This window comes from Acromyrmex echinatior, chromosome 1 (assembly GCF_024713525.1).
Source record: "Acromyrmex echinatior isolate Ae372 chromosome 1, ASM2471352v2, whole genome shotgun sequence".
NCBI classification, from domain to species: Eukaryota; Metazoa; Arthropoda; class Insecta; order Hymenoptera; family Formicidae; genus Acromyrmex; species Acromyrmex echinatior.
Window position 1 is genome coordinate 17,388,901 of NC_141852.1, and position 13,533 is coordinate 17,402,433.

Here is a 13,533-nt window from a genome sequence, read left to right on the forward strand (position 1 = left end):
ATCAACATGAACATATTAATTGAACAGAAATCAGTATTTACTTAATAATAATAATTTTGCAAAATTCAACATTGTGATCGTAATATCAAAGGGTACTTAGGTATTAGGATTTGGTAATAAGAGAAATAAAATTGATTATTTTGAATTAAAGAATAAACAAAAAATAATTTCTTTTAATTCCAGAAATGTTCCGCGAAGCTCTCCTAGCTAACTGTAAGAAATGTGACGAATTGCAAAAAGCATTGTTGAAGAAGACAATAAAGTGGTATGCAAAGTATAAACCTGAGTTATTGTTAGAAAAAATTGCGAAAGGTGGAGAAGTTATGATGCAAAAAAACGCTAATCAATGATTGACAATTGTTGGCAATATGGATGTATTTTTCAATGTATATTGAAAATTAAATCTGATTTTTCTCAATTGATATCTCAATTGAATCCAAACTAATAGCTTAGAATATTAATGTATGTTATAAATAATAAAATAAATAACACTTGTTAACTATATTATGTAATGGAACTAAAGAGATTTCTTAAATTATCTTTACAAATATGGAATTTTCTTAACAAATAAACAATCATATTTTGTTACAAATATCAATGTATTCTAATTTTAAAGATAACATTTTTTTAAAGAGATATCGTATCGCTCGTTTTTTATGTGATGAATTATAAAATCATAGATATTTAAACGGAATGAATAATCATCGACTGATCGCACATCTGTTTTATTATAAAAATGGCAGTTATCGCAAAATATAACAAACATCGCAGAAAATTATAATATTAGGTGTTGGAATTAATTCGTAGCGATTTACAAGTGATGGGAAGTACTTTCATTAATGTATTTTTTAATGCTCATGTGAAATAAATAACATTCTTTTATTAAAAACGCTACGAATTAATTCCAACACCTAATATTAAAATATCAATAATAGTACTACAGCAATATACGTAGATATATTTATAATTCTCTGTATAAGCGTTATAAATTAGTTAATAATTAATATGTCAACGTTCATTAAAATTCTTTGCATTCTTCATTTGACAACCGCGAAACCATTCTGGATCTCGTTCCAAATTGAATGTCTTACGCTGATAAAATTGTGCTAATATGACAGATCTTAGTCTTACTTCACTAAGTGGAACAGAAGGATAATCATCAAGACGCCAACCATATATCCAATTTGTACAATCGGGAAAATAGAAACGCTTCTCCGGAGGTTCTTTAAATCTAAAAAATTTCAAAAAGCATTTTAAATTAATTAAACGTTTTCAGGGATTTGTGCATGTATTTGACTTGTAGGTACCTTTTAGTTAGATAGTTGTGACTAGTAATAAAAGTTGGAATTCCTTTTTCATAAAGAATGGCTTTTATATCGGTATCAATTGGTTTCATAATATCTATATTAATAGAATCATCGGATTTAGGTGGCCTCCATGTGGGTAAGGGCTGCCGTTGTACCTACATATGTACAAAATTTTAAAGAGATGAACATTATGAATCAGCAAACTGTAATTACATACGATAGGTTTATCTACACGTGCTGCTTCTCGTTTTTGCTTCTCTGTAATTATTTCTTTGGCACGTTTTATAAATTTCGGTTCTTTTAGCTGATCTATCAATTGTTGTTGATTCTTTAAAAACCATTTCATCCGTATTGCATTTTCATTTCTTATCATTTCAGTGTGATATAATTGATAACGAGCATCGCACACATCACTAGCAACTTTTGCCATATTTCACTTTTTTAATTTAAATAAAATAGATGCTTATTACAAATGATTTACATGCCCATCAAAAAGTATTTTAAAGAAAATAACTCTGAAGTAAGATTTCAAAATATAACTGTTCTCAAATGTTTTTTCCTTTCTTCATACACTTGTAAGAAACCGAGAGATAAAGCAACGAATTAAACATGAAGGTACACCATAATACTTTGTAGAATGATTTATTTACATCATTATTATGTATAACGCGTTTCACTGTGTTACACAAACTCAATATGTACTTATTATATACTCTACATTATTTATATTTTTTTATAATAGCAGTGGGAGCATATACATCGACTATATACATCTTGTTTTTTTTTTCAAAAAATAAGCGCTTACTCACAAAAAAAAATCGTAGAAAATATTAAGTCGTTCATATACTAATACGTGGCCACGGTAATTTGCATAAATACATTTTTAAAAAGAAATTGGTGAAGTATTATAGTATTCTGTAACACACTTGAGAAATAAACATTTATTTAAGGTTCAAATAAAAACATCTAAAATATGTTTAATACATAATGATTAACAGATTACAACAAAAGTATAAACAAGGAATTGAATGTTCTAATAAATTCAATAAGATATACTGTCTGACAATTACAAGCTTAAACATATAAAATATATGTACGCGTGTAATAGGCACATCCACGCATTCTTGCACACATATTTCAAACGAAAGATTAGTTGCAAATTTTTGATAATTTAAATGAACATTTTGTAAAGTTATTTTCAAATTTAGATTTCGCTCTTCTTTTACACATATCTCTACATATGAATACTGTGCTTTCTTATTTCCAACAATAATTCATTTAGCAACGATGTAAGGTGTTAAAAAATTGTAATAATAAATAAATATGGCGTGAAATATGAGTTTTACATGATATTACTCCCTCTTAAAGTCAACATCAAATGACTCAGTAATCACAGCCATAGGAAGCAATATTGTGATTATATATCATGTATAGTTTAGATACAATATTTATATTACAAAATGACTAAGGAGCATTTTATCATTTGTACTTGAGTAATCAAGACGAATCGTATTTGTACAAATAATAGTTTCATTTTTTCTACACTGGTTTTCAGTTTATTTTATATACTGTACAGCTCTCTCTCTCTCTCTCTCTCTCTCTCTCTCTCTCTCTCTCTCTCTCTCTCTCTCTCTCTCTCTGCAATATATTTTATAGTTTTATCTACAATCTTCTATAAAACAATCACTTTACATCACTTGTAATTTCTTTAGTTCAGGTTAGCCAATCATGTCCTATATATTAATTCAATTCACTCCAATCCATATTGTACCTATAATCCAAACACAAAGTTACATCGCATTCTACATCAACTTAGAAAGAAGATTTCATTAGTCTTCGTAATGTCAAATATTTTGATTTTATAATGTCCTGTTAGTAACAATTATGATTCTAATTTTGCAATTTTATGTTTGCGATATGATTCTGCATTAATTATGCGCACTTAATTATGCTCTTAAGTATAGTTTATTATCGATAAAATTTCTGCATGCATCCCACTGTTTTCTTAACTTACTTAATGGTACAATGTTGGAGTGGGCTGCAATCTAATTGCGCTATGTGCGTAATCTATTTCCACTATTCAATTGGAGCATATATTTTTCTTTCTTCTTAAAAACAATCATTTTCTATATTGGAAAATGTTAAAAAATTAATTTAACATTCTCTGTGTCATGTTTTCAGCAGTAATTTATATTTATTTCCAAATAATGAATTTGTACAGTATAAATTTCCTTGGTGTCTAAAAAATAACTTTTATCAATTATCATTAAACCAACTAAGTATTAATATCGAACAAATTACTAATAAAATATTCAATTTGCACAAGCTAGATATATAAAAATTTGTATATTTGTATACAAATATACAAATTACAGCCAAAAACAAATAATGCTGACAAATATTCTAATACACACACACTCATACACGCGCGCGCACACATGTCATATATATATCAAATTGGCATTTTGCTAAATGTCCAATAATACTCCATATGAACAGTACAATAGATAAGCATTTTATTTAGGTTTTATACATCGGATGGCAGCCAACGGTGTACCAGATAATAATTATTTCATGATTTTAAATTTGGTGCTAATTAATGAAGTTATTTTGCAATTATTCTAAAACAATAGTACGTTACTGCCATACTAATTTCGCATATATGACAGAAAATATATTAAAAGCATAAGGTACGATAACATATAAAGTTTAATGAAATAACATCTTTTAAGATCCTTACTCGATAATTAAAAATCAAGAAATAAAAAAAGAGATAACATAATTAGCATCATTGTTTGACGTAGTTTTAAGTTAACAATAATCAAAGAAGTTTATATATCAATATTCAATAAATCCAGGTCCCGTACCTTTGCTTGCTATTGTCTTTCTTTAATATCGATTTTCGATTGCGATATAGAATATGTAAAAATACGGTTCAAATAATGAACGAATCAACAAATATTCATTGTGTCGATATACTTTTATACAAAAAAAAAGATACCGCCACTTCCATAAACAACTCTTGGATAATGAAATAGTTTTCTTTCTCTCTTTCTCTTTCTTTCTCGTAATGGACAATCAATAGTATGGATTTTTTACATGCCTAACTCGTAGTCACTTTGAGTAATACGGGTGATGAGGCATGATTGTTAAAGTACAGACCTGCGCCCTGAAAGCTATTAGATCTTGATGCAAGCGTCGGATTCTGATTAATTCCGGTCATACCATTGTCGGCTTCGGAATCACTATACTCATCATCTTGCTTGCCCCGCAACACATACTTGAATGACTCATATCTAGCGTGTAAATCAGAAACATGTTATGCGACACGATATAAAGAGAAACGATGAGTATGATATAATCACAAAAAAAGCAATAAAAAGAAATATAAAATCAATTGACTTACATCACCCAACAGATAGCGGTGGCTGGTGCTTGGAATAAGACACGTGCACGTAATCCACGGAAGTATCCCTGTATTCCGCCGAACCTGTAGACTTGTTTAAATGCATCTATCATGCCTTGAGCGTGCACACCATCCTGCTGTGTGTTCAACACTGTCTTACAAACATCCAGAGGGGTCGTCGCGGCAGCCGCAATTGCACCTGCTGCTGCACCTGGTTTCAGTAAAAAAAAAAAAAAAAAAAAAAACAAAGACAAAGATTACAATTTTATTCAACTACATTTTTTCGCATCAAAATACGCTTATTTTACTCAAGATTTAATACTTCTAATAATAATAATATATTAATTTGATTTTTTTGCATAATTTTTACAATATAACATTATATCTTTTTCAATAGTATCAGAAACTTAAAGCAGAAAATCAATATTATTGATAATTAAATCACTCACCCGATCCAATATGTGCTATTGGATTGTAAACGTGTTCTGGATTCATAATGGATTGTACGAATTCATAAGAGATAAAATGAATACTCTGAAAAGGCACATTCATAGCCAATTGAGTTGTGTAACTCCTGTAGAATGCAAATATCCCTTCTTTCTGGTACACATGTTGTATACAATTCAATACATTCCTATAAGGGGAATTATACATCTGCAATCGTTGTTTAACCACTGTAAAAAGATAATATTGTATATAAATTTCTACATCTACTGTTTTCTAAAATTAATTTTCAAAGATAATCTCAATATATGCTTTACTATACAGTAGTTATAAAATAGTAAAAAAAATTGGTAATATTTAAGTTATGATTAGATAAAAAATCTGTATATCTTCATTAATTAACATTGATTGAAGCGTAGATTGTAAGATTATATCTATATGTACAACGATATATGTTATCAATAAGAGCGTGTATCATGTGTCATATCAAATATGTTTCTATATCTAACCTTCGGCTGGGTTCATGACACCATCATGCAGAATTGTTGCTACGCAACCAGCTGCCCCATAGACAAGATGATTGAATTGAGATCTTGTACTCTTAAACTTTTCTTTAAGACACTCATAACAAGAAAAGTATAAAGCATGTGCGGGACCTGCACCAGCAACCACTGCACTGACACCCCTAATTGGCCTTAATACACCTTCTTGTCGTATCATTCTATATAACACCTCTCCTATTCCTCCCCCTCCTCCTGGGCCAGGAGTTAATGCTTGCATCCTTGTCTAGACACATAGAAGATAAGAAACATTATTACTAATTAAAGACATAACAAACTAACTCTATTTTGTTTGTATATATTTTTGTATTCCACGTAAATAACTGTTAATATTTTACAATGTTATCTTAAAACTGTTGTTCGTTGCAAAAGTATTTTAAAATAAAATGATTTGCTGATAATGAGGACAGTGACTATCAATTGCGACGCAGTATTCATAAGTAAAAGTAACCTGAAACTTAATTGATGACTTTCAGTCATATGTCAATTTGCTTTGCATTAAAGTAGAATAATAATACATATCTGTATTATTCATTTGTATAATAAACAAAATCAAGGTCTGATATATTAGCCAAGAAAGCACGTATAGTATAGATAGCAGTCTGAAAAGGAGACCAGAAATAGAACTCACTGCCGACTATGTTACATAATGAATAGTAAACACTTGCATTCTGAGCAAGAACCTAGTATAATATACCATTTACAATACATTAATCTTTTGACATCCATTATCTGATACAAAGTAATTATTGTCTCAATCATACCCTTCATGAAACTATATGATAACATCTTACACAATTATGCTGTCAAATAAGTCATAACGTATAAATATAAATTGATCCAACAAACATTCTTACACGATATCTATTAGTTGCAGCCTTGATAATTTAGTGTTTTTTCAGATATATATATATATATATATATATATATATATATATATATATAGACATATATATAGACATATGTATTAAAAATAAAACATGGTAAAAATGAATTTCTGCAATATACATTTACTTTGCAATATATGTAATATATTTTAAACAATACGCAGATATGCAAATATATAGTCAATTAAAAATATTAACATGTTTAAATACATGCACATGGCAAAAAGTTAGAAAGTAATTAACGTGGTGACGTACATGCTAACGAATGCACGTTAATCGCTCTATTTCATTATGTAAGTAATTCTGGAATGTGAAAAAGAAAAAAAATAAAAATTTTCCTTTTTTTAATCACGTACATACAAATTGTAATATATATTAAATTCTACATGTATTATTATAATATATATATATATATTAAACTCATATATTTTTGTTGTATTAAACTTTATCAGCACTTATAATAATCAAATTTCACGAGTTTCAGTGTAACTATAAATGTCCTCATATATAAAAGCCATATATACTATACAGTGCAAGATACACACGCACAGAGAGGTCCATTAAACTATCATTATCTTTAACTTTGTCATCCTACATAATTGAGCAATTTCCTTCTTCCGAAGCGGAGAGATGCCAATGCGACGCTAGTAAGTGACAGCGTTATTAAATTTCTGCAAACAATGATTTATAAATGCTGCCTATCTGCGCGTCTATTTGTGGCAGATAAATCAGGACAAGATAAAACATCCGTTTGTCAGACGAATGATTCTAGGAAAGCATGGAGGAAAAACACAGTAACGGCGGCGTCACCAGATGGTGATTTTTCCTCGTTGCTCATGGATAGGAAAGTCTCGCAGACCGTCGTATTTCATCGCACAGATGAGTCCGCGAAATTTCGAGGACGCGACGCGCGAGAAGAGATGAAAGTAGACCGGGAGTGTGCCGGCGGCGCCGAGGAGGTTATGTAAAGAGCTCGGAAGATGGTAACGTGTGCGCCGACGATACCTTGACACTGTCAAACGGGTACATGACGCAATGCTCCATGATCCCGGCGACAGCACCGGCCGTCATGTGCACGGCCACGGAGTTGGTCGGAAGGCTTTCGTAGTCGTCTACATTCATGATCGCGGCGGACAGGTGCTTGCTCGTTAGCTCGTGAGATCCGCCGTCACGATGTCGTGTAACCTATCCTCGCTCTCTTTTTCTTCTTCCTTCTGTCACACACACATATACTCTCTCTCTCTCTCTCTTTCTCTTTCCCTCTCGCTTTCTCTCTCTCTGCTTCACGTATTGCTGGCCGACACAAGTTTACAATTCAACGTTAACGTTCGATTCTCGAATATCGCCACGAGGACGACGTAACGGTGTTACGTAGCAGTACGTCGCGAAAACAAACCGCACACCGGACGAATCGCGGCGGGGCGGGCGTTACACACGCGCCGACATGTGACCGCGTGCGTCGATCGTTTCTTAATGGTGCTGCGGAGTATTACGGGGAGCCAAGGAGGCTCTGTGGAAGGCTATCCGTTTCCTGCCCCCGACCCTCCGCGCACGGGATCTTCCCCCCTTCCTTTATGCTCCGATCGCCTTGTTCGTTCGTTTAATCAACCAACTGACTCGTTTTATGAGATCAAGGATCGAGCCGCGAAACGACCAAAAGAATTCACAAGCATAAATCTCGCAAGGTGGCAATCCCGATCGCGGCGAAGACGGCGCGAGATTTGGCAAGGTTAGGTCCGGGCGCACGTGCCACGCATGCGTCGTGCGCGACCACGTGGTCCATGCGTGCCATCCAGGCCGTTCTATGCCGTCCGCGACTCCGCGCTTTGAAGCGGCTCCTCGATTTTAAGCGGACGAAATATCGAATGAGCGTGCATATAGAATTGATGCCGACAATAATAGCGATAATTTCCCGGATAAAAGGAGAAGGGACGGCAGCATCAAATTGTCGTGATGCACGGTGCAATTTCGCCCACACAATTTCGACCATCTCGCGTCCCGCCGTGGATTCGTTGATCGTTTTAACTGCATTTTCTCCACGGTGACTCGCCGAAACTCTCCGCCACGTGTAAATATAAAAATGACTCGTCATTAAGCCACCGATCAATAATAAAGGATTTTGCTGATTGGTCTTTCGATTGATTTTTCACAATTTGTGCGATCATGTTACTTTGCGTGACATGGTAAAGTCGTGTAAATTTCTTCTTGATTCCATGTAATAAAAGAATTACATGGCACTTTATAGCTTTCTTTCGACGTACTTTCGGATAATATAGCGGCGAAAGTGTTTATTTTATTCTGTCGTCGCACAAAAATTAAAATACATTAAATTAAATTAACGTCGATCGAATCTCGTAATTAACAACTATTATAAGAAATAAATTGAATGTTCGTCAAAAATAAAAGACGGTATTTAAAAAAGTGCAGAAAGTACAGCTAAGCGGATCCCGTTCCAGGAAAATTCTGTTCACCTTCACGAATACATGTACTATTGTTGAATATATAAAAAAGCAAGAAGTTCGTGTTAGAACACACCTTATCGCTTTTGAAATCGAGATACTCTCATGCATGTTATGCAAAAAATATGCGGGTCACCGTCAGCTCTTAGAGTGACCACATATATATTTTATAAAATATTTATAAAATATTTATAAGATTTATTTTAAATATTTTGTAAATATTTTTGTAGTCATAGGTTGCGCAGATCATAAACATTTATTATTGTATTTATTTATTTTAAACGGTATAGTAAATGTTATAAAAATATTTAATGAGACATAATCCAAGTAAAAAATATTTATTAGAAATATTATATTTATTTATACTTATCATAAATATATTACATAAAATATTTTATATTATATTAGTCCATATTTTAATAATATTTTGAATAAAGTATTACATAAAATATGTATGAAATATCTAATATAACATTTAAAAAAAATATTAGGTGTTGGAATTAATTCGTAGCGTTTTACAAGTGATGGGAAGTACTTTCATTAATGTATTTTTTAATGCTCATGTGAAATAAATAACATTCTTTCATTAAAAAACGCTACGAATTAATTCCAACACCTAATACTATTAATAAATATTTATCATAAGTATTTTGTGCTATTTGGGCTATTATCGGGCTGACTATCAAAAGAGAATGAAATTTTCAGTTGTGAGAGGATTAGAAGCAAGCGAGAAAAAATACTTGCGCCATGTTGTGCCACAGGAAATGTATGATCTCTCATCGCTTATGTAAAATATATATTTTAACGGCTGACGTAATGCCGGTACCACAACTTTTTTTCCTCTCTCTCTCCCTGTCTCTCTCTCTCTCTCTCCCTCTCTTTCTCTTTTTCCATTCTTCCCTTTTCTCTAACATGAATGCCGATTACTTATGGCAAAAAAACGAACTGATTCCATAGCATTCATATATTATAGCGAAGTTTATTTCTAAAATAGAATAGATAATAAAAAATTAGCTATTTTGAAGCGACTTTGACGAAACTCCAATTAGTTTAGTCAGCATTATTTTATCAACTCGTTAAAATTTTGCATGCATGAATATATATAATATAAATATGTATAAACATACATAAATATATATAATCATATATAAAATATAATTTGAAATCGATGTTGATTCGATGTCAATTTGATGATTTTGATGTCGAATCGACATCCATTAGCTATTGATTCCATTATCATTTTTCACTGTATATGTTCATACATCTTCCTCTTGCTTTTGTAAAATTATTTCTTAATGTAATAAAAATAATAATAGTAATGTGAAAACATTAAAAATAATTAAACAGGTAATGTATATATATATATATATATATATATATATATATATATATATATGTATGTATATATATATCAGAAATTATGTCTTATGAGATTATTAATATATCAAAAATTTTGTCTTATAATAAGTAATTTTTTACCAGTGAGTTAATCGCCGATTAAGTTAATTGGAATTTGTTGAAATTAATTGAAATCGCTCTAATTATCAAAGATTTTATTTATTTATGTATTTATTTATTATTATATTATTAGTCACTGATTTATTTATATTTCAAGATTTTATTTATTTTAATGTAAAAAAAATGATTTGTAAGTGATACTATTCTAGTATATTATTAACAACACTTTCTAAAAAAATTGATATAAACAATGATTGCGTTCAGCAGAGAAGACAACTTTGCAACAGTTATAAAATTCTTTAATATGATTATTTGTTTAGATCCAGTGAGGAACTAAGGACAAGATCAATCATATTAAAGAATTTTACAACCATTGCAAAGCTACTTTCTCAACTAAATATGCAACCAATTCTTAAATCACAATGATATGTAATCATCTTGATAACTAAATCCTCAAATGAAGGAGTGAAACTATTTATATCGTAAAAACATATCCAAGAAATGAGTAGCAATCACGCTTGTTTGTTTCAATCATACAAATACATCCAAATAAAACTTTCTAAATTCATTTTATCTTAATAGCAAGGGAACAGAGATAACGAATTGTGAAATTGGCCATATTATTCAATCGTTTATTATCGGATAGATATCGGATAGTCTATCGGATCTCGCTGATCGACGGCATAATTTTTTACACATCTCGTGCGTTATAACACCAATGTTTTTATTTCGACTTGCAACATTGTATTACGCTGATATACGTAACAAGTGACATGCGCCTTTCTTTATTTATTGTGCAAAACATCGCGGAGACAATGATCAGCGTTATGCAAATACATTACAATAGATTATAAATATAGCATCGCGAGAAAGTCGCGAGAGAGCGATAAACCTCAATGGAGCTAGCTGTTCTGTGACCCATTCCTATCTCTAATGTAAATTAATTTATTATCTTGTAGGTTTAATTTACTCTTTATTTCTTTAATCTCGGTTTCTCACATTGTTAGATATTAAAGCAGCAACAATAATAATCCAGTACCTTGAGTTTATTTTGTTATTTTTAACTTCTGTCTCTCTAAATTCTTTGGAGAGAAATCTCACTTTAAAGAGTGAAATCTTACTCTTAAAAATTGTGAAAATTCCCTTAAAAGAGTGACAAAATTTTCATTCTTTAGAATGAGATTCTATTCTAAAGAATTTAGAGCAAGCTTGTCCAATTTAAACTTCAGAGTCAAAACGTAAAGCCATTGATGCAAAAAAATTTAATGTCGATAAAATTTCAAGAAAAGTGTTGATAAAGTTGTAAAGTGTTGATAAATGTCATTCAAATGCATATCAACACTTTACACTCCCCGAAATCGTATTCACATTGAATTTTTTAGCTTTACATTTTACAATAATTTTACATTTTAACTTCGGAGCTCAAATTGGACAGATTTAGAAAGATGAGTCAAAATGTAAATCAAAATACATTTCTGTGGTTGGATTATTTACAAAATATGGATTAGTTACAAAATAAACAACCTTCATGATAACGTATGCACTTATAATAAATAATAAACTAAATTTGAATTAAATTTAGTTGAATAATTTCGATAAATGTATTCTTAAATTTTTCTAATTCTAAAAAAAGATAAGTTAAAACAAAAAATAACTAAAATAAAAACATAAGTTAAAAATAAGTTATCAGCAAAGTTAAAATTAATTTACATTGGTGGAAAGGAAAACGGAGATATTTACGGAAACGTGTTTTCGCGAAGCAATAAAGTCGCTGCAAATTATTTCCCTCTCCTTTTGTTCCTATCTCTTCCTCTCGATTGTATTAAATCGAGTAAATAATATGCAAAAAACAAAATTGACACACATACATACGATTGTGTGTCGCAATCAGTAGCATTATTACGAGTTTCTAAACGTACGCCGCGCCGAGCGAGAATGAGACGGTTTAAGTGACAAGGTCGAGTGGCATTTGCAATAATTGCAATATACAATATGCAACACTATCGCAGTCGCGACGCACAAAGTAAACAAGCCCAGAGTCGGTGTGGAACCGTCGCTTTATTATATCTAATCCCGTCATCGTCCTATCATTCTTAATCTTCGCACATAGCTGCGACGACCTTGTTCGTCGATTGGCGGCTAAAGGCTGAATCAAACCGACGCGACGCGACGCGACGCGACGCGGGGGACTGTCACGAGACAAGAGGGAAGAGAATGAAAGCGAGCGTTTCCTTCTGACATGGTCTCTGAGATCGATAACAACGGTAACGAGATCAATAACCATCAAAAATTGACACACGAACTGCAAGCTATACACACGTTGTGCAAAAATCTATAAATTTCTTGTATCAGCATCGAATTGCTCGTAAATATCTCAACGAAAAATAATCATCAATTAGACATATCAAAATTATCATATTGGTATCGATTTGATAATCAATTCAATGAGTCATTTCTCATTGAAGTGTCTCTAAATAATTTTGGAATTAATTAAACGCACGGAATTTCAAAGTAGAATTTATATTACTTTCATTATGTTACTTTGTTTGACAACATAAATTTCTTACGGACTTATTAATAAAATGTATTTTAATACAAGATATCATATAGGTATGTAAAATTCCATTTATTCAAAAGCGATTCTAATATTGGTGGGAAATTCATAAACTTTTTGAATACAGAAGAATCGATTGTGTAATAGATTGGAAATTTAAAAATATAGAATTATATTAAGATATTCTCATTAAAATAAAGTGATATGCGTACTTTTTGTATGTACACGTTTATATTATACAAGCTTATTAATGTTACGGAATACTAATAAAAACAAGATGCGCTTCTTAAAATAGATCTAAAAATATATGTTACATAATATATATATATATATATATATATATATATATATATATATATATATATAATTATATATATCACAACTTTATGTGCTCGCTGCCATTTTCAATGAAACAGCTTGTATTGCACGAACAATTGCGAGAATAACAAGACATTGAA

At 31.2% G+C, this 13,533-nt stretch overlaps 1 protein-coding gene across 1 annotated transcript; it reads right to left on the reverse strand.

Annotated features, from left to right (window-relative positions):
- Positions 1–580: 580 nt before the first annotated feature.
- LOC105154946 (mitoferrin-1) lies at positions 581–8,363 on the reverse strand. The gene is made up of 6 exons (XM_011070763.2): positions 7,610–8,363; positions 5,667–5,943; positions 5,163–5,387; positions 4,714–4,924; positions 4,470–4,603; positions 581–1,231 (listed from the first exon to the last, which is right to left on the reverse strand). The coding sequence occupies exons 1-6, from the start codon at positions 7,724–7,726 to the stop codon at positions 1,128–1,130; spliced, it is 1,068 nt and encodes a 355-aa protein (XP_011069065.2). The 5' UTR covers positions 7,727–8,363; the 3' UTR covers positions 581–1,127.
- Between the last annotated feature and the right edge of the window lie 5,170 nt (positions 8,364–13,533).